Source organism: Amblyomma mixtum, chromosome 2 (assembly GCF_055824585.1).
Source record: "Amblyomma mixtum isolate Tamu chromosome 2, ASM5582458v1, whole genome shotgun sequence".
In the NCBI taxonomy this organism is placed as follows: domain Eukaryota; kingdom Metazoa; phylum Arthropoda; class Arachnida; order Ixodida; family Ixodidae; genus Amblyomma; species Amblyomma mixtum.
Window position 1 is genome coordinate 309,448,493 of NC_143013.1, and position 27,609 is coordinate 309,476,101.

Here is a 27,609-nt window from a genome sequence, read left to right on the forward strand (position 1 = left end):
TTGCCCTTGACATTACGGACGTTATCGACGGAGAAGCTGTCGCTGTTTTTCCCTGATCTTCTCCGCTGATGGCAGCGAGTGCTTTCTTCGTCGGGAAAGGCCCAGCACAGTCATGTAAATGCACGGCCAGCTGGCAAACGTCAGCCACCAACAAGAGGAAACTTCCTCTGAAAGCAGTAATGTGCTCAGCTGTCCCAAGCGATAGCCATCGTGGCCGCACGACGGGCTTGAAAACAGCCCCTTCGCAGTCGTACGCTCTAGATTAGGAACGCTTGCACAGTCCAGCCTTGGAACTTCTACCGGCTCCGGGAACTGCTTGCACGAGCAGATCTCAAACCTGGACTGCGAACGTGAGTGCCAAGGATTCCTAACTTTGTTTCGAAGCTATCTGGAGTAAAATGTTCATGATACCTGATTGTAAGTAGCATCCTTCACAAATGCAGTAAGCAGCCGTTTTAAAAAAAAATTATCATCAGAAAAGCCTTCAAGCATCTACCTTTCCTCAAAGCTCACCCGCATTCTCAAAGCCGATTTGTCGCGAACAGCCTTCCAACGCGTCCTGAACTAGGATACCAAGTATGGCTTTCCGTTTCCTTGACCGGACATAAAAGATCGTGTTCTGTGCTCAATGAGGCACTTATATCAGACGAGTAAGTGGCCGATCTAACGCGAAAATTCCTCAAGTGTGGCTAATTTGGGCCGCATTTACCCTGATGCCGTTTACATGAATTCCTTATCAATGATCAGGAGTAATTTCACCGCATTTTTTCGACATGTTTTGCGTTTTATTGCTGTCCTTGAATATTCTGGCCCTTGCCAGAAAGTTACGGTCGACTGTTTCGAATTTCTTCTAGTAGCTACTGATAGAGAACGACTGACTATACCAGAACAGTGCAGTGGCTACAGGCTATGATCTTGAGACGTAGCTTTCGAAGCATAACAGCTCCATTGCGCTGCCAGTGCCGTGCGAAGGAGTGGCTGCGACCTTTGAGCCACGCTGTGCTACACGACGTCATTTTCGTGGTTCGCGCCTGGCGTCAGAGTGCTTGCATTCCGCGCCCTTTCGCCCTGTCGGCGGCGATAGGGCCGCACGAGCTTGGACGCTGGCTCGCGCAAGTGCCAGCCGCTATCTCCCCCGGCTTGCGCGCGCTCAGCGCTCACCTTACGACCGCGGAAAGCGGCAAACGGTCGCTGCTGTCCTCCGTGCGGGCACCCAGCGCGCGATGCAGTAGCGCTATGGCCCGCTGGACGCCGCTGCCTGCTTCTTGAGGCGGTCATGATCTTTTGATGAGCCGCCGCGCTCCCAGTGAAAGCGCGATAGCAAGCCCTCTTTCCTCTCCGAGGGAGCGAACGGGGGGCTCGATCGCGAGCCTCTGACATTGCTGCGCGTACGGATGAGAACGAAGTGTCCTTGGGCCGACTTTCGGACAGCGCTCGGTGAGTACTGATGTAAAAGTAACCTGCATGGGGGGAGGGGGGATCCTCAAGAAGAGTGTATTTGCCAGGTTAAAAGTAAGGCCACACTGACGTGCATAAAAATAGTCCCTACGTCCATACGACTCACGCGCTGCGGTTGCTAGGTCTGATTACGATATTCAGACGGCGTTGTTGGCGCGCCTGAAGGTTATGCGTCGAATTTGTGACGAACGTTCCACGCACTTCGCCCTGCTTCGTTCACCGAAACCTCGGTTTCGGAAGGTCGCTATTCACCTTCGATGTAGAGCGGACAGATTGTGATGTCCTGCCTCCGACGGATACAGAAATGGTCAATGGGAGGCGGTAGATCGAGCCTCTATAGCCCGCAGATTGCATTTTCGTTTTCCTGTTCGTCTGCGTGCACGGCCGACAGAATTCACCTTGAGTACAGTAGGGAGTGTTGATTATCGCAACAAGAAATGTTGTATTAGACACAAAATGGTGCTTTTGAGGCTCGGAAAAGCTGGATGCGTGCTGCAATGGACACCGAAGGAGATCGCATTGGAAGAAATCTCGATGGAGAGCGCGTCGCAGGGTTCTTACGTAGTCTAATTTTAGGTCATCAAAACACAGGACCGCACAGAGACCTGTTGACGGGTGCTACGGTCAGGGTTAGACAACCGAGACGCACGCACGCACGCACGCACGCACGCACGCACGCACGCACGCACGCACGCACGCACGCACGCACGCGCGCACGCGCGCACACACGCGCACACACGCGCGCACACGCACACACACACACACACACACACACAAACACACACACACACACACACGCACACGCGAGCGCGCGCGCGCTACATGTGACGAGTAAATTTTATGGTACCACTCGGAACATTTACAACAATTTGGTATGAATGACGGGAAAACAAGCGCCATATAGAGGTCGGCAGTGGCAGGTATATATATAGACGAACGACATGTATAGGATTGTCTGAAGTGGCCGTGCTCGGCCTGCTGTGTACGTCATACGGCCGTTTGATGACGTCACCCTATTTTTGCCATCGCTGGGATTTTCTGTACCATCTGCGAGTACAGAGAAACACACACACACACACATACACACACACACACACACACACACACACACACACACACACACACACACACACACACACACACACACACACACACACACACACACACACACACACGCGCGCGCGCACGCGCACGCGCACACGCACACGCACGCACACACACACACACACACACACACACACACGCACACGCACACGCACACGCACACGCGCACACACACACACACACACACACACACACACACACACACACACACACACACACACACACACACGCCGCCGGTTATTCTCGTAATGGTACTGGTAAAGCTTCCGCATTAAAAAGCCCACTGATTTCGACGACCCAGGTTTCTTTAACGTGCGCTTCCACACAAGGGTCTTTTCCACACACCCTAGGCTCTTCTGTTCTGCATTACTGATGTTTTTTTTAACGCCGTTCTTGCGGCGGCGTCTACGGTAGCGACTGCACTTAACGTCGCAGCAACCTCTCTCATTTCTCCTGTTTCTACCCTGTAAATTTGTGCCAGCCGCTTCCTTGGTTCCCTTTATGGCTTCAACTCTTGCTGCCTATCTTGATACGCCGTCGGGAGAGGACGGCAGATGACCATGTGCCGCTAAAGCGAGGGGCTGTGATAACAGTATGGTTGGTATAATCTATGAAGCCACTCTGTGACGCACGCGTCTGTGTACGTAAAAGAGGCCCTGGTGGCTATAAATGAAGTCTTTTTCTTTGAATCCAATGACGAGCGCAGCGAACGGCGGCATGCACAAGATGTTTACTTTTACGAAGACGTGCGCACCTGGAGCATGGTTACCGCCTCTGTGTTCGCAGAGAAGGAAGTGAAAGCTTTTGGCGCTCGCCCTATGTATACAAAAAGGACAATTGAAGGAAGTGAAAGCTGTTTGTAACTGCGCTGTGTATGCAAAACCAAGGACACAGGTATGTACTCCAAGTCTGTCCTTTGTTTTTTGTATACACAGCACAGTTACCAACAACTCTGCCGACGGAGAGGCAGCAAACAACCTGAGTGCGCACGCCTTCGCACGAGGAGGTCATCTTTGTTGCACTATCAGTCCAGTATAAAGATTCCCACTTAAGTACAAGCCGCCGCGGTGGTTCAGTGATCATGATGCTGGGCTGCTGACTCGAACGACGCGTGTTTGATTCCTGTCGCGGACGTGTCATTTCGATAGAGGCGAAATGCTAGAGCCCCGTGTGCTGCTCCGCATGTAAGTGTATGTTAACCACTTGAGGTACAAATGACTTATAGGTCCCCAGTTTTCAACGTTTTTTTTTTTTTTTTTGAGCAGTGGTGGTTGTGTCGCAGTGAGCGCTGCTTTTTGCAGCAGATACATGCTAGATTTGCCATATGGATATACGCATAGATTGGCAACAGTTCCTCCCAAAGCTCGTCAAAGGAGGGAGAAGTTGCTGAGGACCCGGCGTGGTGGCACAGTGGTTCGGGCGCTCGGCTACTGAGCCGGAGTGCCAGGATTCGAACACGACCGCGGAGGCCGCGTTTCGATGAAGGCGAAACGCAAAAAGGTGCCCGTGTGCTGTGCGATGTCAGTGCACGTTAGAGATCCTCAGCTGGCCGAAATTATTTCGGAGACCTCTACTATGGCCCATCTTTCTCTCTTTCTTCTTTCACTCCCACCTTACTCCCTTCCCTTACGGCGCGGTTCGGGTGTCCACCGAGGTACGAGAAACAGTTACTGCGCCATTTCCTTACCTGAAACCCAATTTTCAGTTTTCAAGTTTCTGAGGTAGCCTGCCACATTTCAGTTGCCATAAATAGGTGTTCAGCATTCTAAGCGTATCACGTGGCGGTTCCCTGATATTTAAAGCTTGAACTCGGCAAACGTAAATCCAATCAGTGAGTGAGTGAGTGAGTGAGTGAGTGAGTGAGTGAGTGAGTGAGTGAGTGAGTGAGTGAGTGAGTGAGTGAGTGAGTGAGTGAGTGAGTGAGTGAGTGAGTGAGTGAGTGAGTGAGTGAGTGAGTGAGTGAGTGAGTGAGTGAGTGAGTGAGTGAGTGAGTGAGTGAGTGAGTGAGTGAGTGAGTGAGTGAGTGAGTGAGTGAAAATTTCTTTGAACGAAATAGTAGAGTGGTGTTCAGTAGGTGATGTCCAGGCCGTGCAGGTCTCGGACCGCATAGGCCCATTCGGCGGCCTTGACTTGAGTGTCTCGGTCGCCGCTGGCCTTTACAGAAAGCCACGTGTCAGGTGAGGGAGTGGTCATGAGATCTAGTGTTTCAAATTCTTAGGAAAGGAAATTCCTCCAGCACAGCCCTTTATATTAAGAAAGTTTTAATTTTTCTACAAAAAATCAGCGACCCTGTCAGCGATAAGTAGGATAGCGATAGCTGAGCGATAACTACATCCGCTCTTCATATTCTAGGGCGGATAAGAGATGCTAATAGCCACATTCTTTGAATTGCTCTCCTCCATGCGCTTAGGGTCCGTAAGGACTCCATCTCGTGGTCGCGTGCGGTTGCATAATGCTGTCGGTGTGGAGGTCGAGACCTCCCATTTTCCAGCGATGAACCAGCGTTGTTTTGCAAGCTTTGCAGACGCCTATCTTTCAAGCCATGTAACTGGATACACGCAAATGATTTCAGAAAAGCTTCCGGCATGCATGTAGAAGCATCTCATGTTAAGAAATACTGTAGAGCCACCGCCCGCAGCCTCGATGGCTATCACGTGTGTCGATGTGAATATTAGCTTTGCGCGTGAGAAGTGTTTGAGAGCGCGGCATACATGCTGGAGGTTTACCGAGCTCGACCAGAGCCCTCGTCCCGATTGGTTGAGCCTGTTTGATGCCTTGGCAACGGTAAGAAAGTAATTGGGTAGACGTGTCCAAAAACGCAGACTGACATGTAATTTTTTCTTCAGGTATTTTATTGTGCCATATATCTCGTCAGGCTATGTTAAGAAAAAAAAAAACGAAACAGTGGCCAATAGGGGGTCAACCATGCAGGTTACAGACTTTGTACTGGCGTGCGTTCGAATCGTACTCGCAACGCATGGACAGTTTGTTTTTCTATAATCTTAAAGAACGTAGTCCCCTTTTCAATTCAATAAAGCCCTTAGCTTCAGTCTAAAGGTGTTGCCTGTTGCAGCGAATTTTCGGTCTCTATGTGCGCGAAAGGCCACTTTTCTCGGATTTCATACGAACCCCACAACCTCAAGTCGAGTAGAACTCTCAGAATGAAATTAGCCTGTCAGCCTCATGTAAGCGTTACCGGGTCGCGCTGAGTCAGCTCGACTATAAGGATTATGTTGACTCAGTCCGACTCGCCAGGCATTATGCGGTTTTGCTTTTGCCCAGACCAGGTTTGAAGACTATTTGTTGTTACCAGTTACTTATTTGGTTACTACATACTTGAATTAGTTTGCGTCTAATTCTTGTTCCAAGACCCAGTTCAAACTTGACAGGTCCTTTGTTTTATTACTCGAGTGTACGAACCGACACTGACTGGGGAGCGGCGAGTGAATATATATTTCTTGGGAACCGTTACTTTAAAAAACATTTGTCACGCTAGTTCACTCAGTTCTCTGTGGAAAGGCGCAATATTGTGCTCAGTTGACAGCGCGCAAACATCTTTGATTACAGCTTCGTAGTACAGAGCTCCGCTGAAATTTTGTCTTCGCTACGGGAATTGTGAACGCGGCCTTGCCAGAAAGTGAAAACGATGCGTGCCTCCTCCCTCGACTGCTTGAAGTGAATACTCTTCGCACACCTTGGCATGTTCGACGAATTCGGTGACCTCTCACGAAGTGCTTGCGTCACTCGAAGCGTGTGTCAGTGACATCGTGCATAGAGAGCGGTGATCTTCGCACCGACTGAAGTACAGGCCGGTATCACCCGACACAAGGCATCGCTTATCTCGAGTGCCAAGCGAACGCTACTTCCATTTCGAGATAGCTGAAACGATGTGCTCTATCTCTTCGGGTTACTACCGGTACTATGAAGGAAAAGCCTGCACGTACGTTCAGTTTTTTTTTTTGTTCCGATGATTCTATCTTTCCCCGCACTACCCTGAGGTGGAGACAAATCCGATAACTCCGCTACAGTGCTCGAAGTAGCACTGCTCAGAGACCTCAGAAATAAGGTCGGCGTCAGCAATTGCAAGGAACACGAGAAACTGTGAGCTGCTTGAACTGGAAGAACTGCTTAAAGAATGAAAGCGAAGAATTATTTGAAAAAAAGTATTGAACAAGCAAGAATTGTCGAAATGCGCAAATGCGTTCTTCGCAACAACGTGTTTTCCATTGTAAAGCACACTCCTCCCCTCCGCAATATCAATGGCGCTGCTCCAGATTTTACTTGTGAGCGCCCTCTCTTGCATCGCGAAGTTTGTGTGGTTGTTGCTAGTTGGCGCCGTACTTAAAAGGTCAGCTGGAGGCATATAGTCGAATATTTTCCTAAAGGAAGTGAGTGCGAGGAATTAACAGTACTCCATCCATGCTCACGACCACAATCCTATTTGAACAAAATATTTTACTGAATATACGCAAAGTGTTATATCTCTTTCGCGAGGCACCATACGCAGAAACGGTTGTGTAAACTGACCGGCTTACCGGCTGGCTGACTGGCCGCGCCTGCCAATCGGCTTAAAGGGCATTCAGAAGCTCATCGGCTGTTCGCTCGCGGTTTTTCGAGGACTGCACGGGCCTTTCAAGTCGCACACCATGAGACCGTATAGGTTTTTATCGACACATTTGATCGTGCTTCATCTCAGTACATTTCGGTCAGGTAAAACCGTACAAAACTTCCTAGATAACACACGGCATGCCGGGTGCATTCCCGTACCACTCCTATAGTGGTCGTGTCGCGAATAACCTATCCAGATGATGGGTATGGGCATGCGGGGTTCAACATTCCGAAGCCACACATGGGCTGTGAGGGTGGCCATAGTGGAGGCTTCCGGATTCATTTAGACCACGGGAGATCATTCATTTAGAACATTTAGCCGAGACCGTTCAAAAACATGTGTATTCAAAACATTAAGAGCTTATGCATCAGTGAAAGCGAGGCTATTTGTATGTTGCTGTAGATGCATAAAAAGAACAACAAAAAAAACCCTGCTTTCTACTGCGACTCACAGAGGCCACGCTCGCATTAGGGACGACAAAGCTCGGATAAAACATTATTTATACCTTCATCTTCAATGCAATACTCAACCGTTGAAGAAAGGTGTCCCCGAGTCATGTTCGTCATGACCTGGTGTGTGACAATGCTACGGCAATGTCACAGCGCCATGCTCTGTATCCTGATGCTGTTAAAGTAAAACTTAGAGTAGAATCCTTGTGGAGTCAAAGTGAGCCCAACAATACCGTATGAATGGCCTAATTAGTGTCTTCCGTGGGCAGGTTGGACCGTGTTCCCGCCATGACGGGCAAGGCCAGTGGCGGCGGCGGCCGATGCAGCCGTGCGTGGGTGGTGGCCGCCGCGGGCTGCGCCGTCATGAGCTGCATCTCGTGGACGTTCCGCTGCTCGGGCGTCATGTATGTGGCCTTCCTGCACGACTTCCGGCTGACGCGCAAGCAGGCCGCCTGGCCCCTGGCCCTCTTCAGCATCGCCTCCTGCCTCACGGGTGCGTCATCCATCCATTTCATTTTTCATTTATTCGCCCAGAAAACATCCTGTAAAGGCCCCACGGCTAAAAGCTGACAGCTTGGCGAGGCCGAGGGGCCCTATCATTTGACAGATGGCGGTACAACTCACAAATCGTCATCATCAGCCTGACTACGTCCACTAGAGGAGAAAGGCCTTTTCCATACCTCTCAAATTAACCCTGTCTTATGCCAGCTGCGGTCCAATTATACCCTCAAACTTCTTAATCTTATCCGCCCAACTAACTTTCTGCCGCACCATGCTACGCTTGCCTTCTGTTGGTATCCAGTACGTTACCTAACGACCATCGGTTATCCTGCCTTCGCGTTACAACCAAGTTACTAATCCAAGCCTCTGATACCTCTTGTAAACAGGCGGTGAATAGCATTGGCGGGATCGTGTCTCCCTGCCTACACCCTTCCTTATTGGAATGTTATTGGTGAGTTTATAGAGAACTATGGTAGCTTTGAAGCCGTCGCAGATATCTTCCAGTATCTCAACATTCAGTTCGCCATACTAAGTAGTTCATTTAGACGAGTTGGTCATGCGTTGCGGCAAAAACGTATAAGGTTAACAAAAATGAGGACGATGGGCGACGGCTGGTGGTCATGGTATGGCTATATGGTCCTCAGGGATTTTTTAGGGGCCTGCAAGAAACCAAGAGTGGTATAATGTAGCAGCCTTTTGTAAGAAAACAGCACGCGAAGACGACAGGTAATTTCACGCTGCCTTTATATAGAGATAATGTGTCCTTATGAAATTCACGTAAGGACGTGCGGACTTTTTTCGGCGCGTCCAGACGTGCGTTAGCGCAGAACTCGGAATATTTGGCTATATATGCGTATACAACGATTTTAGTATGCGTATTGATCTCACCATTTCTTTATGCGATTAAGATTCGAAAAGTAAGCTAACATGAGCTCCCATGAATCAAGTTTATACTGCTCTATGTACTGATACACATTAATATGCCAATGGTACACATTACTTTTTAGCACAGTCGCCATCCTTTCCTAAAATTTTGTTCCATAGGCAATATGTGTGCACTTATGTAAATTCTGCACTTTTGCCGTTTATATGTATTTCCTTCCGATATAACTGCTGTCGAAACTGTTTACTGTAGGGGGCTGGGACCTGTACTTGGTACCTTTAGTTCCAGTCTCCGCTCGCGATGACGAGAAATAAAGTTCAAGTTCAAGTGGATAATGATGCCGTATTGGGAAGCATACTTCTGGATGCACCTTCTGATATATAGTTAATATATCATTTAGGTGGCCATATATGCAATTTTGCGTTTTTGCGCATTTTGCGCATATCTTGCTCATGTCCACACAACGCACACACGCACAGGGCATCACGTGTGAGCTTGGGGTTAGAAAATAAAACTTGAGGGCGATTCCTCGACCCAAACGTCTTTTTATTACAACTTGTAAGCCATATTTAAATCCAGTACTGATGGGTCATAAGATGAATGTGTAAGCCATATTTAAATCCAGTGCTGATGGGTCATAAGATGAATGTTCCGCAGCGGGTAGTAACGCGGTCTGTGGTCGATTCTCTTTCTCTTTCACTCTCTTTTACCCACCTTATCAATTAAAGCTCGAACTCGATGAACACCGGTCTATGAGGGAGGGGCATTAAAATGAAGCAAACTGCCATGCTGCTGGACGGAAGCGTTTCGCGGTTCGTGTGCTGCACCGAAATTCAGCAGCAAGACTACCGCTGTTGTGTTAACCAGTCTTTGCTAAATAACGCCAGATTTTTTTACGTTTTGCATTTCCACAGAAGCACTTTTTTTGCGCGGTACTCTGAAGGCTACGGTGAGCAGATAGTGATAAGAGCAAATGTTATGTCAAGAAGCACGAGCTTGCAGGCGGGACAGGCAGGTCAGTCGGTTTGTCACTCAGTCTTGCCTTCTTTGCGATTACCCTGCCGCTTTTCATTGCAGGGCCCGTTGCTGGCTTTCTCGCTCATCATGTTGCAATGAGAAAACTGTGCATACTCGCCACTCTGGGAGCAGCGGTTTCAGTGGCCGTGAGCAGCTTCTCCTGCGGAATACTTCAGATCTCAATATGGTTGGGTGTCGCCCAAGGTAAGAAAAGTGCAATACGAAGGCTAGGGAGGAGTCTCGCGTACTGCAGCACTGACAAAAATGCAAATGCTGTCATTTCGTATAGTCTCCTTTTCTTGATGCGAGCCGCAGAACTAAAGAGCGTCTGCCATTAGAAAAAAAAATATCAACACGTGAACCGAAGCTCTAATATTAGCAATGAGATTAATTTTATGATTACATTATATGGGCCTTACGTTACACATGTATCGACGCGCTTAGGCCAAGCTTTTCCAAAGTGAAGGTTTTACAAGATGTTTACTGATTGTGCGTATTGTGAGACGGGGACGGCATTATACATGCATCCTGCTCTTCACTACGACACTTGGAAAAGGGGCCCCAGAAAGGCCCTCTCCGTGTCGTAGGCCAAAGCCTAAATTTAGGGCAGCACGTTTTGTTACCTTACTTCACGCTCCCAAACTAGGTGCCCCCAGCACGTGACTTGAGGACAAAATGGAAATGGGGACGGGCTGCGCGCTGCTGTAACCAGCAGTTGATTGTGCACTCCAGGCAATAAAAATGCATCACATCTGGAAGCCATAATTACAAAAACGATGCCTAAAATACGCTCGTGAGAGGGAACGTAGGACATTTCAAAGCGAGGAAATAGGATAATGCGTAATTCTAATCAACGAACAAAATGCCCGTAGGTCACGTTTTGTGCGGTCAGTGGCTCCGGATTTGTGACGGAGGTCTTGGATTGGCCTCTCCCAACTTCATCTTGTCTCTGTCCGTCAATGGTTTGCAGTAGGGCGCATAAAAATATTTTATACGTGACTTTGGGAGTACGTCTTATAAACAGTGTGAACGAAATGTGCGGGTGTAAGACCCAAGTAATGAAGCATCTCACTATTCGCAAAGCAAACCGCAAACAGGAAAGAGACAATGCATGTGAAGCAAAGCACGACGCCTTTGCCTTCGTCTTACGTCATTAAACGAGCGCTGTGAGCAAGAGAAAGCTAAATGCATCATTATTCACACGGCCGGAGTCAAGTACTTTTCACTTTCGCAGTCGCATCGTGACTATCTAGCTTTATTGGTCCATGATATTAGCTGCGCAACAATGCTTCGACGAAGTTTGCTGCGGCCATAATACGCCAATTTTGGGGTCGGCCGAGTACCGTTGTAAAAATTTGAGGGTTACCAAGAAAACCCTTTGCTTTGCAGGCGTCTGCTGCAGTTTTCACTACACACTGACCAGCCCACTCGTGGCCAGCTTCTTCGACCAGCACATCACCACAGCCATGGGTGTTCTCTACATGGGACCCGCTATAGGGTCTTTCATCATGATTCCGCTGTTCGGCTGGAGTTACAAGGAGTTCGGTCTGCGTGGTGCCTTTCTCATCTTCTCAGGAGTCACCCTGCACGCGGTTCCCTTTCTTATGCTGATGCACGATCCTGCCCGGCGCCCAGAGCGAGCCCCCGTAAAAGGCGGTCAGCAGAATGGTGGCTGCTCGCTTCCTGAAGGCGCCAAGTACCGGATGTCTCTGGTGGACAGAGCTACGCACGTATTTCGCCAGCCCATGTTCTACGTGATTGCGGTGTCCAACGTGGCGCTTGGCTACTGCAACACCACCGTTCTCAGCGTCATCGTGGACTACGCCATCGACCGGGGTGTGCCGGAAGTGACGGCCATGGCCATTCTCAACGTTGCCAACATGGGGGATCTCGTAGGACGCGCTAGCTTTGGCTGGATCACGGACAGGGGATTCCTGTCTCGCAGCCAGATGATGTTCGCCGAGTACGTGGTTCTGGGGATGCTGGTGTCTACACTGTCTGGAGCCTCTGGGCCTGCGTCGCTGATTGCGATTGTGTTTCTGTACGCGTGCACGACCGGTAGCGTGCTGGTTCTGTTCACGAACGTTGTAAAGGACTACCTTGGTTCCGAATGGATGCCTCTTGCGTCAGGATGGATGATGTTCTTTGGTGGATGGACGTTATTCACTGGACCTCCGCTTGTGGGTGAGTAGCTGAGCTTCTTAGCTTGTCTAATCCTTGAACAAGCGTATTTTATGGAACCAAGTGGTCGTTTAATGTAAGCCGGCTCAGTTTTGAGCCGGCCAGAGAACTGTCGCAAAAGTGGACGCTTGCTACCTAATTTCGGCACAGCCAATATCAAAATAGTCGGTCCATGCGCATTCATTGCTAACACTGTGAAGAATCGAGATTTAATAGAGAACCGGCCCTGAGACATGAAAGAGAGGAATGAAAGGCACCTACGGCACGGACCCCAGGAAATAACTGCTTGTGCTGGTGGTGACGCAGGCTACTAGGACGTGCGCACTTGAATTGAGGAAATCACTGTCCCATAGCCCGCCGTGCCCATAATTTGTTTACGTCGTCATAATCTCAGATCTCTACCGTTTTAACATGAATATTCTTAACATGCACAGCACACATTATGAACATGAACGCACACTTCCTGAACGCAATACACACAAATAGCACATATGAATCAAGTAGATCTCCTAAGACCGTCTTCAGGCCTGCTTATTTTTTTTTTAATTTTGCATCTTTACAGCAACATATCACACAAAACTTTTCCTGATGCAAACGGCGTTGCTATCGTTTGCAGTAACAGAAACGTTCCATGCTCTGCTGGCCGATGAAAGCACTGTACACGTAAGCACAGGCTAGGACCATTGCAGACCGGGCAGTTCGTAATCTCAAGCATGTGCAATCTTTAGTCTTGCAATCCATGTGGTTATGGAAGAGCGTGGTTTCGTGAGGGATGCTTCGGCCCGAGAACAAAACTTTGGGGGTTTCTTCACGAAAAAATCGACAGTTTTCTGATTAAAAAATAGGCAATGTTCAGTGGAGTTTACGCCTTTAGTTACGAACAAGAAACCTTGGTAAGTTAAGAGTTCAGGATTTACATTTTACTTCTGCTACACTTCAGAATCTTCGTTTTCGTTGCGGTTGACAAAGGTACCTTATTTTCATTCTTGCAGGGTATTTTCGAGACAGCGTTGGCTCCTATGTCACCATGTTCGTGTTCATGGGGCTGGCATGCTTCTCCTGTAGTGCCCTGTGGGCCCTGGTAGTTGCGCACGAGTACTGGGCAGTTCTCCGAACCCGCAGGCGACGGCAAGAAGAAATGGATCTCTCGACCCAGTGCCACTGGCAGGCTGGCGTCAAGCTACGTGTGAATGGGGCAGTGTGCGGTGCGGAGGACATTCCTTTGAAGTCGGTGTCTGCTTCCTGATATCAGCCGTGTCATATTTCACTGTTGTCACAGGCTACTGGAACTCTAGCTGGGTTCTCAAGCGACCCTTTCCAGCCCTTCCGGAAAAGTGGCGAATCGACAACCTTCGCAAAAGCAATCATGGCGAAAATGGCGAAAGCGAGGGAACCAGGAACACAAGAAGGACCAAGCCAGAAGCGGTTGGCTGCTAATTCTTCTGCGGCGAACTCAGGGACGATGACGGACGTGTTCATCGTTAAACGCCGCCCGAAATGAGGACTAGCACATTCCCCAGTGGTGGTGGACGAAGCCAAAGTCCCACGTGTCTGGATGGCCGAAGTGAGCCGCCGCACGGAACGGACTCGTGCTCCATTGGAAGGGGGGCGTGTCCTGCGAAGTCGGTCCGCTGACTGCCTCGAACTCCAATGACTGGAAAAGCCGGTGGTTGGTTATCTGAAAAAAGCGCCGCGTATTGACGGCGTCAGAGTCAAAACGAAATAAAAGTGCCTATGAGGTGTTAGTTTCAAGCTTTTACCTACAGTTATTTACACGACTACGATCCAGAACGTGTTTAGCACCCTTCTGCCGATCACAAAGTCATGACCTCGATATCTGACCGTAGCAGTCGCGTTTCAAACACGGTGAAGTACCCCAACTCCTTCTTGCAGATTGAGTGGAGTGTAAAGAGTCCCAGGAGAAGTTTGTTCGGAGCAAATATTTCTGGGAAAACTTATATATCATTGAATGAAAAGGAATGCCAGTGCATATAATCGGTGCCGCCATGCCCACCAAACTTCAGACGCGAGCTATTAAAGGCGTATTTATATCGGTATACCTATTTGACATTTTATATAGTTAATTTGGTTCCATACAAAGTGCCCAGGTACTTGCTGGTGCTACAACGACGCGTGTGGTGCGGCAAACACCTGATTGTAAGGGATTCTCAGCTCGTTAGCTATACAGCAAAATGCACCGTTGATTGCTTTTGAAAAAAAAAAAGTGAATGGAATCCTAGGATATTTGCTCCTTGCAAAGGATCCCGGTTTTCCAAACAAAGCCACAGCTCTGCGCCATGGTGCATGTCGAAGCCCAGTGAGCTGCTTTGTTGAACGACACAATTGCAGTTGTCCTTACTGTGCTCATATAATTGCCTCCCCCCCTCCCCCCCCCCCCATTCCAAGAAAAAAGAAAATGCCTTCTAAAACACAGAAGAAGCCTGCACAGGCGCGGATTTATGGGTGACCCTTGGAGGGGACGGTTAGGGGGATGCGAGCTTCCATTTGAACTCAGTAATTCGCACTTTTTGGCGAAAGAATGGGGTTCACATTGTTGTCCTATGCAAAATTTCTTTCTTCTGTGTAAACACCGTTCCGTCTCTTCAACACGCCCCTGTGCTGGCGCCAGTAAAATAAAGCAGATTTAAAACTTATTTTCTCTGCACAAGGGACGAAGGATGGCTTTTAAGCACGCAGATGTAGTAACATTGTTCCGATCTTGCAGTTAACTATTTAAACTTCGTATTACTTTTGGAACACAACTATTTGATGCATGGAGAAAAAGAGCATTCCATTTCGATCCCAAAGTCAGTCGCGTCAAGCGGTCCGGCAGCCACTTGTTGGCAGAGCAAAACGATTCCGTCCGCTCGGCGCGCTCATCAGTTGAAACGTTTCAACAGCAGCGAAGGGGCGAAGAATAGCGACAGCGCAGACGTACGATGCTTGACGTTAAGCCGCAAATTCCTATCGAAACAACACATCCTAAGCAAAATACGTAGAATACACTTTCTTCCACGGTGGTATAAGATGTAGAGGCCAGCTTTGTTGTTCCCTTCTCCAGCAGGCTACTATTTTGCTGCCTCATTTTTCTGTCTGTTCGCATTGTGCCCCTTTGAGACATACTGCTGCATCATGGCGATATCGGGTAGCACTCTTCCTGTTGGCATTTCACTCACGCAAATCATTAAAGAAGAAGCGATAAACAATGCTCTTAACTTCCTGCTGCATGTTTACATAGAACAGCATCGAATGTGTTAACAATCGAAAAAATGTCCACAAGTAATCACCCTGTATGGGCGTACGCGACTGTGCTGCGCTTCTTGAGCGGTCACGTGACATATGCTACCATTTTGTAAACAATTTTATTAAGCAGTAATAGTCGGCGGAAATGTGGAGCCTCAGCCGTACCTTCGTGTCGGTTCCTCCAGATGGACCGTGCAGCCACAGGTCGAAGCGGGGACAAATGGAAGCGTACTCGTTGCTAGACAGTCGGCTGTAGTTGCACGACAGCGGACATATGCCACTTGTGGCTGTGTACCTTGCAGGAAACCGGCATCAAAAGACGGCTTACGGTTAGCTCGCACTTCTAGGACAGCTCAAAAGAGTGACACAGACGAAAAGCATCGAGGCACGAGTACGAGTAAGTTCTGCATTGGCAGAGGGAAAGGACGGACGGGATTTTTCTTTATAAGCTGAGATCGCATCTTTTTTCACGGGAAGAAGGTGATGCAGGACCCTGGAACTCACTGTAAGAGACATTTTTTAAACATTAAATGGGGAAGAGTTCGCAGAAGAGCTCATACCGAGAACAAATAATTTCAAACATTTAGTTTAACCAGCCTGACCAAAACGAGAAAATTGATGCACTCATTTTCTTTGTGGGAAATGCCCCATAAAAAAAAGTCGACCCTTTGTCATCCTTTTCGCCATACGGCTGTGCGTGCACGCCACGACACTACAGTTGAGTGACTTTTTTATGCAAACCGTTGTAAAGTCAAGGCACGGTAAGTCAAAAGCTCTTTATACTGACCCCATGCAGGTTCAGAATAATCTACAGGCTAAGAGCTGAAGAAAAATAGCTATAATGTGTTTGTGCCCTTTAGAGGTGGCACGTAATCCAACAATTTATATAAAAATTTCCAGTGGCGGGTTGACACCTTGCTCTGAGCTAAACTGGCAAAATATCATAAAATAAACGTTTGAAGATTAGTAAAATGCTTAATTACAGAATACGAATGTCGTTTCTCATGGACAGAAACAAGCAACATTTTCACCAGTGACCGAAAGACGAGTATCGATGCAAAAAAGCAAAGCACAGTCTCGCAATTAGAATCCAAAGTACAGAAACGGGGTATACTACATGCCCATGCTCATACGCGTGGTGCTACAAACTTTACACGAAGTCCGAAGAAATGCGCTGCTTTCCGTTTCAACACGCACAACAAGCAAAACTAAGCTTTCCATTTCCGTAGCACTCAGATCATGCATTTGCGAAACATTCTTTGCACCTCACGCACACCCTCCAGGACATTTGTATCGCTAGAAGAAAGGTTCGATGCTGAAGGCAAGTACAGGTATCATTTCAACTGCTTACTCGCGCCGCAAAGTATAGGTTGATAACTAGGCAGTGAACCCTCTATGAAAATCTTTGTTTCTCCCTTTCCGTTAGCTGCGCCATGTATGAATGCGATAGCTTTAAGGGCCGGTGTCGCGGAAAAGTCGACGTCGGTGTCAGTGACGTTAGTCATGGGCGAAAAATCCCCAAAGCAACCTAGGTAGCAGACGGGACTCTTATGTCACGTGACCTTGTGACATCATCACGACCAGATTGCCGGATTGAGACAAATTGCCCGCCATTATTACACGTGGCAATGATTTGTCGCGAGCGGTTGCTCAGGAAGGGCTACCTGGGTCGCATAAGCCCCACCGACGGCAGCACCTGCCATTGCAGGGAAGTGGCGCATAACTCAACCGCTGCGCCACTGCGCCAGGAGCGGTATGAGGAACCCCAGGGATCTCTGAATGTAAAGTGTAGCATAACCAATTCCGCATATGTGGGCATTAACTCAACGCGCCCTACCCTTAAGGTGGAACTTTAGTGTCCTCTCAAATTTTTGTGAATCAATTACCTAAAAGGTGGAGCATTGTTTCGTGCTACTTGTAACTGTGATGACGTTACAAAAGAGCCGATAACTGAAAATCAGGCCTAAAAAGGGCAAGATTTGAAATATTACTATCCTACTTTGGAGCTTCGCATTTAGCTTCTGCAGAAAAATAGGCAACACTTCTACGACGCCACAAGTTCATAACATACGTTATGTTCGAGCTAGAAATGGTTTCGTTTCGTTTTATTACCTTAAAGACCCCTTTCGGGGTATTACATAAGAGGTGCATGGGTTACGTATCATGGGTGAGATTACAATTCTTGAATGTGAGGAGTAACACTCGTCGCAAACGTCGATGGGCAGGTGATGGCAGCAATGACGTGGGGAAGGCTGTTCCAGATGATAGCTGTTCGGGAAAAAAATGAGCCAGCAAAAGTAGCGGTTCTAGTGAGCTGACGAACAATATAAAATGGATGCATAGAGCGGTGGGATATGGGTGAAGGTGGAGCTAAGTATGGGGATGATTAAGCGAAGTGTGAAATATCTTATGGAACAAGTAAATTAAGGGTAGCTATATGACGACGAGTGCTTAGGTTCAAGAGTTCGGACTGAAATTTTAATGCTGTTACACTGGTATTGAAAGAGTAATTGGAGTGAATGAATCTTACAGCGCGATTTTGCAAAGTTTAAAGGGCGTTAGCTAGGTAAGTTTGATGCGGATGCCAGATAGGAGATGCATATTCCAGCTTAGACCGGATGAGCGACTTATAGGCGAGTATAGGCGAGGAATATCCGTAAATGGGTTAGAAACTGAATCATTTCAAGTGTTCATATCCAGCTCGTGTTCAAGTAGATGAGTTCTTTTTTTTTTTTAGGATTGATCGCATTAGATCCCGCACTCCAGAAGGTGGTTTAAGCTCTGGTTTTTCGTTGCGGAAACAATCTAGTGCTAATTTTTCTTCGCGCCATGCAAAGGCGCACGCATACAAACCTCATAAATTTCTTCACCGCTTCCATATCCCTCACGCAAGGTTGCAGCAAGCGGATGGTTTCTGCCCGGGGGTCCAGCGCATAGTGATTGAGGGAGCGCTCCCTTCCCGGAGGACGTGTCATGAGCGCAATGGTCGGCAGGAACCTGCGTAGCGGTGACGAGATATTCTATGTTCTCCATTTGTAGCTTAAAAAGAGCCACCTCATGTGATTCTTATGAGACAGCCAATCTAATGCAGAAAAGAAGACGCACCATGCCCTGACGAAAATTTCTTGGCACGGTCTACAGAATGTCCATAAACGTTTGTCTATAAAGTTTACAGACTTTCTATAGACAAATCCTATGGACTAGGCTATAGGCAAAACAAATCTTAGAGACTTTCTATAGACAATCTATAGATTTAGGGCCATATACTTTTATTAGACATTTTTCTATGGACAGTCTAGAGACTATGAATAGAGCAAAGCAAATATGCTTGGCTTACATGGTTTAACGTACCAAAAGCGACTCAGGCTATGAGAGACGCCGTAGGGAAGGGCTTCGTAAATTTCGACCGCCTGGGGTTCTTTAGCATGCACTAACATAGCACAGTACACACGCCTCTAGAATTTCGCCTCCATCGAAATTCGACCCCGTGGCCGGGATCGAACCCGCGTCTTTCGGCTCAGCAGCCGGGCACCACAACCACTGAGCCACCGAGGCGGCGCAAAGCAAATATCTACAGAAAGGCAACAGATTCTATAAGAAGTCTATAGACAGTTTGTAGGCCATTTTTATTAGTGTTCTGCTGATCACGAATAGTCGGAAAGAATTACGCACTTTGAAATGAATGTATCGTTTGTGGGAAGTACGCGTATTTGTGTTTACCACCGAAAGGTAGCTCGAGGAGGGGGAAGTCAGGCATTGAAGATGTTATTAGAAAATGTGTAGCGATATGGTGACCCCAAATGGCGTAGGGTACGGGGAATTCGGAGTCGGTGGAAGAGGCTCCTGCTGTGCAGTAAACGTAAACGGACTGCTACAGGTAATTATGATGACGATCTCGAAGACGAAGGTGATGAAGAACAGGGTTTTTGCGCGGCGCGAAACTACACATAATTGCCGTGCTAAAACAATGCTTGGAAAATTAAGCCACAGAAAATATGCAAGCAGTTTCCCGATACGTCCTGTCCGCCAACTTCCAACTTAGATTCGTGCACCTAAGCCGTAATCGAGAGGCTAGGGCATACAATTACAGAAACGTCTTACGGTACATGTGCCGACATGAAAGATTCGTATTAACTGCTCTGACATACAAATGAACTTTGCCAGTTGCCATTACCTGAGAGAAGGAAACAGCACTCGCGCGAGCACCATTCCTATAGGTGATCTAACGATGCGACAGTTATAGTTCCGTTCGGCGCTGATACTTCGCGTCCTCGATCTTTAGCTTGGGGCGATGAGGCCCGCTATGCTGGGATATGCTCATCGGCACTGTGGACGATTAAGATTTGCCCGCAGAGAGGCACGTGACTGACAGAAACTAACCGATTGAAATGGCGCACCAGGCCAATGCAGGAGAGCCACTGTGCCGCCCACCGGCCATTGTGTCAGACTTTCCCTCTTTAAATACCTGTGATACTGCCTTTACTGAAAAAAGCTAAGAAAGGCGACTGCTCCGAAAATCCACGATTCCGTTTCCGATCCCCTAGTGGGTCGAATTTTTCGCTCTGCTTCACAGAAGACAAGAAAGGCGGCCATCAGGCGACATTATGCGATGCTAAACACAACACTTAAAAAATAGTCCTGCAAAGGCTGGCATTTTCGGAAGGGGTCTACTTTATCCAAGAAAACTTTCACTGCCAGATCTGCATGACTCCTTCGCAGTGCACATAAACGAAAGAAATGCGTTATGATTTGTATAAAAAAGTTTCGCTACTTACGCTTCGTTGTAGCTGCCCCAATAGCCTTGCGTGTTTAAAATTGGAGTGATATCACTCCATTCCATCATACCCCTGGGAATTAAAAAGAAAAAAAGACAGTTCATTCGCCAGTACAGTTTACCGAAGCGAGAATTTCACAGTTAGGTTCATTATGAAAGTAGCCCAAAAAACGAAGACGACGAACACAGCGAAGAGAAGACCTGCGGCATTATCTGTTCAGGTTTTATTCGACTGTGGCTGGCTAAATGCACTTGCGCAAGAATTACTTCGCTCAAAATGCTGCCGCAGCATATTCTCTAAAACAGCCAAATGAGGTGCTTAAACTCTGACAGAGAAGAATGGTGCACAATTCTGAAAAATTGGGGCTTTAATTACTCGTGAACGAATGAAGAAGTGAACTTGAGGGAAATCGCGATGAGCGGTTTTTATTTATGTTCCTCTTTTTTTTTTAGCGTAAATCATATAAACTCGAAGAAGCTACCAGATGCAAGTCTGGTACCTACGACTGCATGGTCTTTCAAACGAGCTTAACTTTTTTTTTTTTTTGCTTCAATTCTAAATATACTAACCTCTCCACGCAGCAATTTCTGATGAATTCTATGTATTAGCGACTTGCAACCCTTATCAAACTTACGGAACTGACCGACGACGTAAATTAAAGACCATGAAGCCTCCTATACCAGACAAAAGTGCGGCACTACATCAATGTCAGTGCCAAAGCTCTATTTTGTGGTATACCACCCCCGCCTCTGCGCGTAATCTATCGCCATTGCTTGTATTAAAAAATATCACAGCAGTCAAAATCTCAATTCCAAGCTTTCACTCTTCTAAACTTGCTGTGCCATCTTCTTTTCAGCAGACTAAACTTATAAAGACTATTATGATATTTTACTGCATTCGTTCGGTCTTTGCTACCTAACGCGAATCATGGATGTAACCAATAGTCTCAATTATAGCGCATGAAACTCTAAATAACCTGGATGAATATTCAGTAATTTCAGCCAACACTTGACAAATATCGCTGGTGGTCACATGCTTTCTTGTTACCGGTTTTCTTTGGTCGCGAAAATACCCAGGATTATGCGCACGGATGCATACAAACCTGCAGACTTACTCTCCAAGAAATACTTCCATTTTTATGTCATCGTTTCTGACTCTCGATGTCACAAATCTTTTAACCTGTTTTACGGGGCACATGCGGAGTTTTACTGAAACGGTTGCTTTCCCTGCAGGCTGCCGTTTAGAGGGTTTAGAAACTTACAACGCCCCGATCAACACATTAAAGTATTGCCTGTGCAAATGCATGTTTTGCTATTCAAGGCACACCGGTGCAAGAGACCTACATACGTCGACACCTTTAAAAAATTTTCAAACCATTAGGGAACTACTCGTCGGTCTCATTAAAAACCTGAATGACGCTCTTTAAAGAACAATGTTAGTTCAAAATGCATCTACCCATAAACCACATCGCTCACTTGTCCTACGTACGGCAGTTGCTCCACCAGCCATAACGTTTCAGGTTGGAGGCTTCTGCCTGGCATGAACCGCTTGTAGTCCAGGATCATCCACTGGTTGTTGTACCTGCGTACACGGAAATCTGTCGTCAGCGTGCCGCGCATGTGGCGCCCTCTACAAGGCTATGCGTCCTCCAACGCATAGCATAACCTCATTAAACTAAATGCACTCTGAAAAGAGGAAATGTTTCTGTCTTCTTGGTACTCTTCTGCTGTCCTTTCTCTTTACAAATATTTTCAATGCCAGATTATTTTACCAGAGTAGAGTGCACGAGATGATGCCATTTTCTGCAATATAGACCCTTGATACTGCATCGAGATGTTTTAATATTCTTGATATTTTTTTAAAAAAGTAGTAGTTCGCATCATGCTCACCTTTTTGCGTTGCCTTCAACTTTCACCAAACAGGACCCTTAAAACATCGTCCCTACAGTCGCACTACAATCGTTGCGAATTTGAATAGCAAACGGCTAAAGGCAAGCCTATAAGTACCGCTGCTAAGAAGGTCAATCCAGAAGTTTGAATGTGCTTGCACTGGGTAACTTTAGCGTCTAAGGTCAGCTGGTTGGAAAGTACTAGGATAACTGTCCCATTTCTATTCGATTTCTTAATTTATTCGGTTCAATTATTCATCTCGCATATAATGCCAGCTTACGTGCCGCTGTTGAACCTTGTGAATATGGCCGCCCACTGTGATCCGCTGGTGGCCAGTCGGCTGGCAACCATGTTGCGCACCCATGTGAGGGGACCGGCATTGGGCCGCACGCGGAGCAGCAGGCGGTGATTCGTGTTCTTCAGCGATGTCTCCATCACCGCCTGCCAATTGGATGGCGGCAGGCCTCGGCTGACGCAACGGGAATCTCTGCATGCTCGGTCATGCCAAAGTAATCTGCGACGGGCTACGTAGCCTCAAGAAGCTCGTACAGTTCAGGCTCCAGTGGGTGGCATGAACATTAGCCTGTACTGTGCACCCTAGTGAATGGAAATCCGGTGTGTCAGCTTGGAATTTGTTCAGATTATGGCGAATAATTTGCAATTCGGCCGCGATAACCAGCAATAGCAAGCGTCAGGTCCTTTTTCCGTTGTTCCATATTTATTTTGAAAGCCTCATATGGCATCGCTTAAAACACGGCATATTGATGAGCCGCGTGCTTTGATGGTCTTTAATTTTGTTAAGCGCTTGGTGCCATGCACGCCTGATAAGCATGCATGCATGATAATCAGCTTTAGCACGCCAACAGTTTCAAAAATTCAATTTGATTCACTAACGCCAACTTCATCAGATAGAATTCTGGGAAATATCCTCGAAAATCAGCTTTCTTCTAAGAAGCACGACAGAGCAGGGTGGCCCGGAAAAACTAGGATTTTCTTTAAATAGCGGATAACACCCCGAGGAATGAAAATGTAGGGCACAAGTTGCGATAACGGAACTGTAATTGTATTTTAGTTGTTGCCTTCAGGATGGTGACGTAGTTCTTGACACTGATCTGTACAGTGGTGAGCAGCCTTGTCTAGAGCGCTCGGGCGGTGCACTCCCTTGCAAACAAATCCAGAATTTGTGGCAGCCTCTAGGGTACAGCTGCAACGCTTGCACGGAAGTAGCGCCAGATAGCCTCGTAAACAAAGCAGGCACGAAAACTTTGCCCTGTAATGAGGGGCTGCTCTCTAATTTCGGTTTTTGTTACCAAGTGCGCACTGCTCAAGCGCTCTAGACAAGGCTGCTCACCACTGTACGTTACGCCAGCCTTAGTGAATGAACTGTATCAGACATTTCCTTCATCGAAGAAAGTTAACTATGAGGATTACGTCAGCATGGACACTCAGTAGAACGTATGTATATTTCGCAATCGTGAGAACGGAAGAGAACTGCGCATATCCGAAAACGCGTTCCTCAGCTTACCAAACCAGCGGAAGTCAAGTGAAAGTCGTCGAAGGAATTCAAGCAGCCAGGGTAAGATGACATCGTCAGTGTGTGACCGGGAATTACATCACCTGCAAAGAGTACACCGCGCGAAATTTCCTTCCGAAATTGCAGTTGTCTGATGATATCTCACCAAGGTCCTTTTTAGGTTTTTAGGTAGAGAGGCAAGTAATTACTTGGCCGCAAGGTTTGCAAGCTTTCTGAATATTTTCTTTAGGATCTGTTGCATTAGCAGCCACGAATTGATGTGCAACGCATGAAGCGATCAGCAATTCATTAGTGCCGTTGTTTAGGATGCGCACATTACCTAAACCAAAAGAAAATTAGACGTTTCTCTCAGTTAAATCGCTCAAATCAAATTATTGCTGCCATTGGTTACATGGCACGCAGTCCAAGTATCTTTTTGTACTATTTGGCTCCGATAAGCTCAGGACATGGAGCGGTTTAAACTGGAGTGGATGCAGCATGTCTCACAATGCGGTGTGTATCACTGAATGCGCATCATGTTTACTGTTAGGTCTGGCCGCATCAGGCAGAAAAAAAAACTGTCTTCTCGGACAAGGTTAGCACGCGCCCGCGTTGACCAGCCGCATGGTTGGCATAAACAGATATGACAAGCTGCTTAGCTTCGAACATGATAATCTTGTCAGACGCTCAGTGGCTTCACACTCCATTTATGGAGAGTTCTGTGTCTTAGCTAAGCGCCATTTAAGGGCCAAATTTCACTACTTCACTTTTTAGGCCAAAGCTGTCCAACAGGCTTCTCATAAGAGCCTGCTTGCACCTCCCTCTGTTTGAGCCGAATTCGCTAACTATCATATAACTTAATTCGGAGTGGCAGTGCGTCTTTGCTGGATCACAGAAAACGATGAAAGCATGTGCCACTCGGCACCTCGGCAATGCTTGAGTGCAGTTTGCAGCCAGTTAACTCCTCGGATATTCGCTCTCCACAGACTATCTCTTAAATTGCTCAGCTGAAACCGCAACCCTGTGAAAAATTGTATGTTCCTCTCAAAGGAAACGCCGCTTACGTGAGTTCATATCTGAGCGCGAATTACTTACTCTGTTACTAAGGTCGCCTTAGCGTTTTACCGAACACATCGCAAGGCTCCCACATGGTAGGGGATTGTGCGATAATGAGTTCAAATAAAGAACGCGTTGTGTACATACGTGGTGCTTCCATTACTCCGCCTATTTCCAACACCCTCCTGTTTCTCCAGGAGTGCTTGGTTTTACTGGCTCTCGGCGGATCGCCAAAGGGCCCCAGGTCAACAAGCGCGCTGTATTTCGAAGCCTAGCGCGAGCTTCTAATCCAATTGTCGTCCTCGTCTCAAAGGGAAAGCACAGTGCTTGGCACGAATACTTCTTCAGAAAGAAGTTGACATTGGCTGTCTCACCTTGAGTCTCAAGTGTGCGCCAGGGAAACTTGTATTTCTTCTGCATCCTCAGCATACTGCTGAATGTGAACCAGCTGGTGTGAGCAAAGTAAATGTCCCTGTTTCCAGGCGCAATCTTGATCAGCGCCGAACATGTGAGCATCATAATCGAGTGCCTGTCCATCGTTCGTCCCAATTTCGCTTCCAGCTCCAGCAAGTCCCCTATACCTGAAAGGAATCTGTGTGAAAGTCGCAGCTTACGTGACGCGTCTCCGCATAGTTTTGCATTTATTGTAGCCTAGAAATTCTGGGGGAAAATTTGAGTTCGTTGCTTGTGAGCTAGACATGTTCTTTCGGCTTTCTTTTTTTCGTTTATGGGCATTCTAAAAAATGAGCCATACCCAGGCGTTCTACTGCACGAAGCTTAAAGCCCCGCTATATTTGCGATACGTGCTTCACAAAGATCGATGAAAGCTACTGCTGCTTAATCTGCTGCTTATACACTCGCAGGAAAGCGCTACTGCAAAAAAATTGGGAAATCGTGTGCCTTATTCTCGCCGTCGGAGGAGAATTGACGCTATAAAGAAAAGGCACAATCAAATCTTTCCTGAAATGCGACCATTTAGTTAAAGATTACGCTTCGAGGTCATTTCAATCGTGCTTGACTAAGCTTTATTTTCGTCCTGCCCCTCAATGCAGCCAGTTTCAGGGGCACCGCTGGTCGCCATCCTTTATTAACCTAGCACGAGCTTGCCTATCTCGTCGGCATATCACATTTTGTTACTTTCGGCTGAAATCTTTTTTTTTTGTCTCACGTGAACAGTGAAACACTGGCTAATAAATGCAGCATATCAAGCTCTCGATTAGATCACGGCCAACAATTTACTAACACGGACACAGTTGCAACTACAACTCTCCCAACAACAAAATGAATCACAGGAAGTAAAAGGCCTTTTACGCTGTTAAAGAAAGAAGAGCGCGAAGAAGCCCGGACACACGTAGAAATGACACACGCACGAGCTCTATTCGGGCTCTATAAATTGTTTCACCTCTGACCCAAGTTTCATCTGTTCTCAGGCCGCTAATGCGATAATCAGCGCTCGTGTGTGTGTCATTTCTTCGTGTGTCCGTGTTTCTTCGCGCTCTTTCTTCCTTTAAATGCATTGCCAACTAGCCCGGAACCTTGCTCTTCTGCTCTTCTTTTACGCTGCTTTTATCCAAAAATTTTAAGCAATGAGTCCGAGTGTTGAACGGTCTCGTTTCTTGCTCTGAGATCCTCGGCGCATAAAAAAATAGCATATGAAAACGCATCGATTCGCGTTCGAGAATCAGGGCGATAAGGTTGTACCTACAGAACCCTGGACGCTGTCCTTAGCCGGTTTCTGAAATCCAGCGCTCGGTACTCAAACACATCATGGAGTCCGGCAAGCTGCTGCATTTGTAGATGAACCTGTAGGTCAAAAAGAGCGTGCATTACATGAGGTCGCCGGAGGTAGTCAAAAGAACGTCAGATCAAAAGTTCGATCTCCGCTACATTGCAACGGTGAGCTGAACACAGGCGATTTAGGGTTCACGATTTAGGATAATCACGCAAAATTCAACAAACGACTCAGACAAGGGAGTCATTCTAGTGTTCGAAGAACTAACCATACGCCAGTAGGGATCGGTGTCTCGATGGATGTCCTGCAGCCTGTGAGAGTAGCGGAGATTGTAGTTCAAGAAGCGGCGAAGCCGGCTGCAGTAGAGGACGTTATTGTAGCAGTAGCTTCTGAACATATTTCTCCACTGATGCTCCATGAGATGTCGTGTGAGGTATGCTTCCAGAGCGCCTGCAGCGTAGGCCTGGATATGGTCACTGACGCTCGGGTTGGACTCCACTTCGAGGTAGGACCACCTGAGCAAAGAATGCGCAGGGGAAGAATTTTATCAGCATTATCAAAAAGAATTGCACACACAGCTCCACTGGAGTTCCGCTTTTCAGCGTGTTCAGGACATAGCACTCCTTGGCAGCGAAATTACAATGCGTCGTACTCTCATGCCTTCTACTCTTGGGCAGCCACTTACCCTTCGTTGGGGATGCGGTTTTGGAAGCAGGCCCATGCCGCCGGTATGACCGCCATGCTCTGTGGCATAGGTTTTCCTGGTCGGATCCTCAGGCATTCAGTTCGCAGGTCAAGTGCAGCCCATGCACATCTACAGTCACCGCAATAGCCATGGATGATAGTCGCAGACTTGAGGAGAAGAGTTGCGGCCAATGAGATGGCGAACATTCTTCCTTCTCAGTTGCGGCCTCTATAAAGCACAATAAGAAAGCATAGTCCGGCGCCCCACTGTAGTAATTTGCGTGTCCTTGGTTGCGCTTAAGGAAGAATAAGAGAAGGGGAGGAGATAGCTAACGACTGGTCAGCTTTCTGCGTGAAGCGAAAGCCCAGGGTAGTCGGCATCACCACAACACGAACATAAGGCTTGCTATAATCTCAGTTTCGAGAGACGGACAGGATGGATAAACCATACAAAACAAATCTGACACAGGAGCCGAGTGCACTTTGAAAAATAGTACGAAGGTTAGGGCTAACTA

The 27,609-nt window shown here is 47.4% G+C and overlaps 2 protein-coding genes across 4 annotated transcripts; one reads left to right on the forward strand and one right to left on the reverse strand.

The window, feature by feature from the left end:
• Window positions 1-13,956, forward strand: LOC149364920 (monocarboxylate transporter 12-like). Of its 3 annotated transcripts, none has more exons than XM_089574902.1 (5): window positions 1-350; window positions 7,890-8,113; window positions 10,082-10,225; window positions 11,411-12,205; window positions 13,195-13,956. In XM_089574902.1, the coding sequence occupies exons 2-5, from the start codon at window positions 7,909-7,911 to the stop codon at window positions 13,446-13,448; spliced, it is 1,398 nt and encodes a 465-aa protein (XP_089431028.1). In that variant the 5' UTR covers window positions 1-350; window positions 7,890-7,908; the 3' UTR covers window positions 13,449-13,956. The 3 variants fall into 3 exon arrangements, with proteins under 3 accessions (XP_089431028.1, XP_089431027.1, XP_089431029.1); XM_089574901.1 differs by lacking the exon at window positions 1-350 and adding an exon at window positions 1,149-1,437; XM_089574903.1 differs by lacking the exons at window positions 1-350; window positions 7,890-8,113 and adding an exon at window positions 1,149-1,437.
• Window positions 10,982-27,301, reverse strand: LOC149364921 (putative phospholipase B-like 2). The gene is made up of 11 exons (XM_089574900.1): window positions 27,096-27,301; window positions 26,679-26,925; window positions 26,384-26,481; window positions 25,053-25,270; window positions 23,635-23,726; window positions 22,390-22,550; window positions 21,709-21,801; window positions 20,221-20,292; window positions 18,299-18,442; window positions 15,611-15,740; window positions 10,982-13,880 (listed from the first exon to the last, which is right to left on the reverse strand). The coding sequence occupies exons 1-11, from the start codon at window positions 27,299-27,301 to the stop codon at window positions 13,707-13,709; spliced, it is 1,635 nt and encodes a 544-aa protein (XP_089431026.1). The 3' UTR covers window positions 10,982-13,706.
• Between the last annotated feature and the right edge of the window lie 308 nt (window positions 27,302-27,609).

Bases quoted from the DNA above. Each gene is read 5' to 3' on its own strand.
- LOC149364920 (XM_089574902.1), top strand. From the start codon at position 7,909: ATGACGGGCAAGGCCAGTGGCGGCGGCGGCCGATGCAGCCGTGCGTGG. The intron at 8,114-10,081 runs GTGCGTCATCCA...TTTTCATTGCAG, and splicing joins CATCGCCTCCTGCCTCACGG to GGCCCGTTGCTGGCTTTCTC. The intron at 10,226-11,410 runs GTAAGAAAAGTG...TTTGCTTTGCAG, and splicing joins ATGGTTGGGTGTCGCCCAAG to GCGTCTGCTGCAGTTTTCAC.
- LOC149364921 (XM_089574900.1), bottom strand. From the start codon at position 27,301: ATGTTCGCCATCTCATTGGCCGCAACTCTTCTCCTCAAGTCTGCGACT. The intron at 23,727-25,052 runs GTGAGACAGCCA...TACTCTTTGCAG, and splicing joins GCGCACACTTGAGACTCAAG to GTGATGTAATTCCCGGTCAC. The intron at 18,443-20,220 runs GTAAGTAGCGAA...ACCGCTACGCAG, and splicing joins TGGGGCAGCTACAACGAAGC to GTTCCTGCCGACCATTGCGC.